This window comes from Papio anubis, chromosome 17 (genome assembly GCF_008728515.1).
Source record: "Papio anubis isolate 15944 chromosome 17, Panubis1.0, whole genome shotgun sequence".
Lineage (NCBI taxonomy): Eukaryota > Metazoa > Chordata > Mammalia > Primates > Cercopithecidae > Papio > Papio anubis.
In genome coordinates this window covers 17737525-17743202 of record NC_044992.1, presented here as the reverse complement: position 1 = coordinate 17743202, position 5678 = coordinate 17737525, and the positions used below count along the sequence as shown (strand labels likewise).

At 57.0% G+C, this 5678-nt stretch overlaps 1 protein-coding gene across 2 annotated transcripts; it reads left to right on the top strand.

The window, feature by feature from the left end:
* The first annotated feature begins 1025 nt into the window (after window positions 1–1025).
* LOC100997776 lies at window positions 1026–4489 on the top strand. 2 transcript variants are annotated; one of them, XM_021928816.1, is made up of 4 exons: window positions 1026–1071; window positions 1354–1408; window positions 1488–1637; window positions 2574–4489. In XM_021928816.1, exons 1-4 carry the CDS (start codon window positions 1054–1056, stop codon window positions 3320–3322), a joined length of 972 nt encoding a protein of 323 aa, XP_021784508.1. In that variant the 5' UTR covers window positions 1026–1053; the 3' UTR covers window positions 3323–4489. The 2 variants fall into 2 exon arrangements, with proteins under 2 accessions (XP_021784508.1, XP_021784509.1); XM_021928817.2 differs by having other exon boundaries at window positions 1041–1122.
* Window positions 4490–5678: the final 1189 nt, after the last annotated feature.

Here is a 5678-nt window from a genome sequence, read left to right as displayed (position 1 = left end):
GGCTTCTCAGTATTCTACAGCCCAAATACTGCACAGCTTGGGAGGCTCCTATCGCACCAGGAGCAGGTGTTACACAAGTCCTTCCTGAAGATCATGAGATACCTGGTGAGTGGGTGACACCCTCCACTCCTCCCCAGAGGCTCTGGGTCCCATAGGCCAGGGGAGGCTCGAGTCCCTCATGGTGCTGGCAAGAGGCTGAGTCCCAGCCACGGCCTGACCTGGGATGGGGATTCCCCATGGGTTCAGCATTGGGTTTCCTTTTCCTGCCCTGGCAGAGGCAGAGGCACTGGTACCAATGCTGAGCTGCAGCTGAGCAAGGCTAAAGGATGTGTGTCCCCTGGGCATCCATGCATGGGGCAGGTGTCGGAGCCCTGGCCACTGCCTTGGGTTCTGCTCCTTGAGGAAGGGTCTGCAGAGGGACCTGGAAATGGGAGGATTTCAGGGCAGCCCAGGGGGCCCTGAGCACCTCTGTTCCTCCTTTCAAGGCAAGGAAGGGCTGTGCATTGAGGGTTCCATGCTGACAAGTCTCCTCCGGTGTTTCCTTGATGGGGTAAAGAGGCACAGGGAGACCCCAGCCCAGGGACTCTCCTGCCCCACAGTGCCCAACTCCCTCAGCTCAGAGGTCCAGCTCCCCCAGGAGGACCTGGCTCACCCCCAGCCCACAGGAGGCACAGGCAGGTCCCTGCAGGGCTCACAAGCCAGGCCCTGCCCAAGAGGGGGCATCCCATGGCAGAGGCCAGGGCTCAGGCCCAGCCTCGTGGGCAGATTGGGGCAGGACTTGGGAGGGCCCAGGGAAGCCTGAAGTCCTCAGGAAGCCCCTCTTTCCAGAAGCCACAGCGCTGCTGAGATGAGCACCCCATAAGGAGCTACAAGACCTTGTCTGACTCAGTTTTATGGGGGGGTCTCATCCCATGGAGAGGGGTCCCCAGCACTCCAGGGGACTGAAACCCCAGTGGGCCCTGCTCAGGCCACCGGCCCCAACTTGGAAAGGCCAGGTCCTCCCACACCTGCTGTCTCCACAGAAGTCCTTCGGGCTCACCCTGAGACTGTGGGATGTGTTTATCTTGGAGGGTGAGTGGGTACTGACGGCCATGGCGCATACATCATTCAAAATACATAGGAGTAAGTCCCATGTACCTGAGGGTGCTTGGGGGAACACATGGGACAGACCCCAGCTGGCCTGAGGGAAGTGTCCTTACACTGCCTGCTCCATCTGGATGGGGGGTCTGGCCTGGTGGGTTGGGCAAGGCATGATGACACTAAGTGCACCCCCCACATGACCCAGATGGAAGTCAGGAGTGTGGTGAGCACTTCCTTGCCCGGCCTTCCCCAATTGTAGCCTCCTGTTCACAGCTGGACCTCAGGGTGGCCAAAAAGAAGCAAAGAAGCAGGCACCACCCAGTGGGAGGTGGGCCTGGTGGAAATGGGGTTGCAGGCACGACCCCTCCCAGGGAACCCTCCTGGCCTAATGCCTGCCCTGTCCCTAGAGCGCCTCATGAAGCTTTCCTGGAGCACCGTCTGGGAATTTCAGGAGCGACTCTCTCAGAGCTGGGCCCTGGAGGACAACGCGGTCCTCAGGAACCTTCAAACCTCCATGAAGGAACTCACAAGGAAACACTGGGACCTGCCACCCCCAGGTGAGCCCCAGCACCAGGTCCCCTCCCGAGTCACCCTCTGGGGCAGTCATTGGTGGGGAGTGCCTTGTCCCCATCAACCTTCCTACCTGGCCTTCTTCCTGCACCTCTTCTTCCTCCTCTTCCTCCTCTACTCTAAGAAAGTCAAATGGGTGGGCAGGTGCTGAGCGCACGTGTGTGCATGCTGGACATGCTGCGTGGACAGGCAGGGGCCATGGGCAGGACCCCCCAACACCCCTTCCCCACTTTCCACATTGTCCTCTCCTCCTCAAAGGGCCCTGAGGGACACTGGGGCAGTCAGACCCCACTGTGAAAGCCCCTACCCCCACCTCCAAGCGGCAGGGACCCCTCATTCTCTAGTGTCCCCCCAAGGGTGTCAAAACAACAAGCCAGGGGGACAAGAGAATCAGTGTCCCTGACCCAGAGAGGATTCGGGCAGAGGGCGTTGGGAGAATCCCTGACCCAGAGCCAGAACCAAGAGTTCAGCCGGGTGTGGGATAGCTGCAGCCCTGGCATGGGGTGGGCGGCCTGGAGGGTAGAGGGGAACATGTGCCCATTCACTTCTCACCCGCTGTGGAGACAGACCCCCATGTGAGGTGACAAGGGGGCTGGGTGACGATGCAGGTCCCTCACACCTGAGCCCTGAATCGGGGCTGCCAAACTGCCCTGAGGTGAGGGTGTGAGGCAGGAAGCCCTGAGCCACCCTGAACCCTGGGGGCATTTCAGGAGCGACCTGAGGTTCCCCGAAAGCTCCTCCACCCCAGACTGCACACAGCCCTCGCCCTGGGATCAGCAGCCTGCAGGGGCGTCCTCAGTGTCAGGCCAGGGGGCCGCACAGGGACCCAGAGGACTCCAGAGACCCAGGCCTATGGGGCATAGCCCTCAAGAGACCAGATGGGCTTGGAGAAGATGCTGACCATGTCTGCTTCTTTTTTTCAGCCGAGCAGATGTCCTCGAGGGTGTTCCCTGGCATTGAGACCCTCTGTGAAGGAGACAGACTGGCCGTCCCCACTCCACCAGCTCAGCTCCCGGAGCTCATGCCATCAGTCCCCCTGGGACAAAAGCCTTGTCCTCTCCCAGCCTGGCCCAATGGGGCTGTCCCCAAGGCCCAGGCCCAGGCCCATCAGCACGAAGGGGCTTCCCCAGAGCCCAGAACAGAAGACTGCTCTCTGGGAGGCCAGAGGCTCGAGATGAGGGCAGCCTGTCCTCTGGTGAGGTCAGGCTTTCTATTACATGGAAACACTTGTCCAGGAACACTAGGCCACAGCTCCACACAGACCCGCATGTCGGGGGTCCATGTTTCCTGCGCTGCCATTTTGAACACGGCTCCTGGGACTCTGTCACTTCTCCATCTTCTGTGGACAGCAGCCCTGGAACAAAAAGACGCACCCCGCCCAGCGAGCCCACTGGGACCCCAACACCAGGCCCTGCCGGGGTTTATGACAGAGAGGAGGCACTTTGAAAGACACCAAGCAACAAGGTGTCCCCTGTCTGCAACTCCCCTCAGTAGAAGAACAACATGGCATGGAAGGAGCCCAGGTGGCACCCGCCTAGCTGCCTTGCAGCCCCAGATGGCTGCTGGCTGTTTTTTACTGATGTTTTATTTTTATTTTATATTTTTGGCTTCTGGGCCTTGGGAAATACTCAATGGTGAACTTGGTCCTATCAAGGCCTCTGGAGGGAGCTGAGCATGGGGTTCCTGCAGCCCCAGCCAGCCAACAGCGTACCCTGGGGCTCCTGACCCCATCTGTGGGTCACAGCCCCTCCTCCAGGGCCCAAGTCCCCGGCCCAGAGGGACCTGGCTTCATCCTGAGTACTAGGAGGAGAGGGGCACCATAGGCCCCCAGGTGACCACACAGGGGACCAGGGCACAGCGAGCGTTGGGTGCTGCGAGAATTCACATCAGACAACCTGGACAAGCAGGGCCAGAGATGCTGAGCCCATACAGTGATGATATGGGTGGCTGGCACAAGGGGTTAACAGCTGTGAACACTGACGCCTCTTCCCAACTCCATCACTGCACTGCAGACAGTCTGCACCCCAAAGCCTGGCCCAACAACGCCCCAACATGCCACCTGGAGGCTTTGAGGCCCTGCCTACCACACCACCCCCCTCCTGGAAGCCTCGTCCTGCAGCCTAGCCGCTGCTGCAGCCATAGCAGCTATCACTGCCAAGCACCTTCCAGTCGGGCTTCCCAGAAGGCAGAGGAGCCTCAGCAGCTCAGACTGTGAAGGTGGTTTCATCCACATTTCCATTGTTCCACCAAAGAGAATCCCTGCAGAGGATGCTCTTGATAAAAGGTGGGCAAAATGGCACACCAGGTAGATGCAGTCAGCCTCTTTCCCTGGCCACCACATTAGGTTGGGGACAAAGTGACCATCAGACAGGCATGGCACACAAGAGGCTCAGCATGCTGCATGTGCCCTGACCAAGGCTGACCAGGCTGACACCACTGCCGAGCATCCCATCTGCTGATGAGGGACTTGATGTCAATCCCTGGGCTGGCACTGTTTCCCAGGAGGACCGGCTGGCCACCTGTGGGCAGGCTGCCCACACTGTGGAGGGAGCTGAGATTGGCCTTCACTGCAGGGAGCCCCTACCTGGATATAGACTTACTCATCCTTCCTGTCACCATCATGGCAGCCCACATGGCATTGCTTTTGACCAGGTCATTTCATTCACAGCGAGGGACATGCAGCAGTGGCCCCTGACCAGGGAACTAACTGTTCTCACTACGTCAGCCACCACCTGGAAGCAACTGGGCTTGGCTTAGGATCACTTAGTTGCGATCGTAACTGGAGTTGCTGAAGTGATGGTTTGTTTTACAAGATAAATGTTATGCTTTCTACCGGAAACCAGTGTACAGTGTTGACTCCCTGACAGCCAGAAGGTGTAGTTCTGAAAGTGTAAGTGTGAAAGTGGATGATGTTCAGTATTGCACCAAATGTCTCAGTCACAAAGTTTTCCTATGCCTGTCCTGGAGAAATGGAGCTTTGCTGGTTGGAAGGTCTGAGGACCCAGGCAGAGTGAAGCTTCCCCCAGGGGAACACAACATTGGTTCTATTTAATATGAAGAGACAGAACTAAGTCTGAAACCCTGGAGCATTCTCTGGTGTTCTTGGTGTTTCCATATAAAGAAAGTCAAATAGGCTGGGCCTGGTAGCTCATGCCTGTAATCTCAGCACTTTGGGAGGCTGAGGCAGGAGGATCAAGGATCTGGTCAGGAGATCCAGACAATCCTGGCTAACACGGTGAAATCCCGTCTTAACTAAAAATACAAAAAACTGGCCAGGCGTGGTGGCAGGCACCTGTAGTCCCAGTTACTCGGGAGGCTGAGGCAGGAGAATGGTGTGAACCCAGGAGGCGGGGCTTGCAGTGAGCCGAGATCATACCACTGCACTCCAGCCTGGGTGTCAGAGGGAGCTCTGTCAAATAAAAGTAAAGTCAAATAACAAAGGTTTGCCACAGAGGCATCTGAAAAAGGAGGGGGCAGAACTTCAGAACTTAGAGGCTTCAAAATCAAAGATGAAGCCAAGCAGGAGACTCCTGGCCCACTGAGGGCAGGGGAAGTATGTGGGGGCTGCTAGGAGAAGACATCATAGAGGTCCACCCCCACCTTGTGGTATGTCACAGAACCATGCACTTGAATAACTGTGCACATCTTCTCTCCACTGATTATAGTATTTCTTTCCATTTGTGATTCTCCAATCACGCAGGGAGCTTGCTACAAAATGCACATTGCTATACTATAGCCTGGGGCTTGCAATCTAAGGCTGGCAAGGATTCCTGCACATCAAGGGCCCCAGGTTACTTTCTTTTTTTTTTTTTTTTTTTTTGAGACGGAGTCTCTGTCCCCCACTGGGGTGCGCAGAGACATGATCTTGGCTCACTGCCAGCTCCGCCTCCCAGGTTCATGCCATTCTCCTGCCTTAGCCTCCCCAGCAACTGGAACTACAGGCGCCCGCCACCATGCCTGGCTAATTTTTTTTTTTTTTTTGTATTTTTGGTAGAAACGAGGTTTCACCATGTTATCCAGGATGGTCT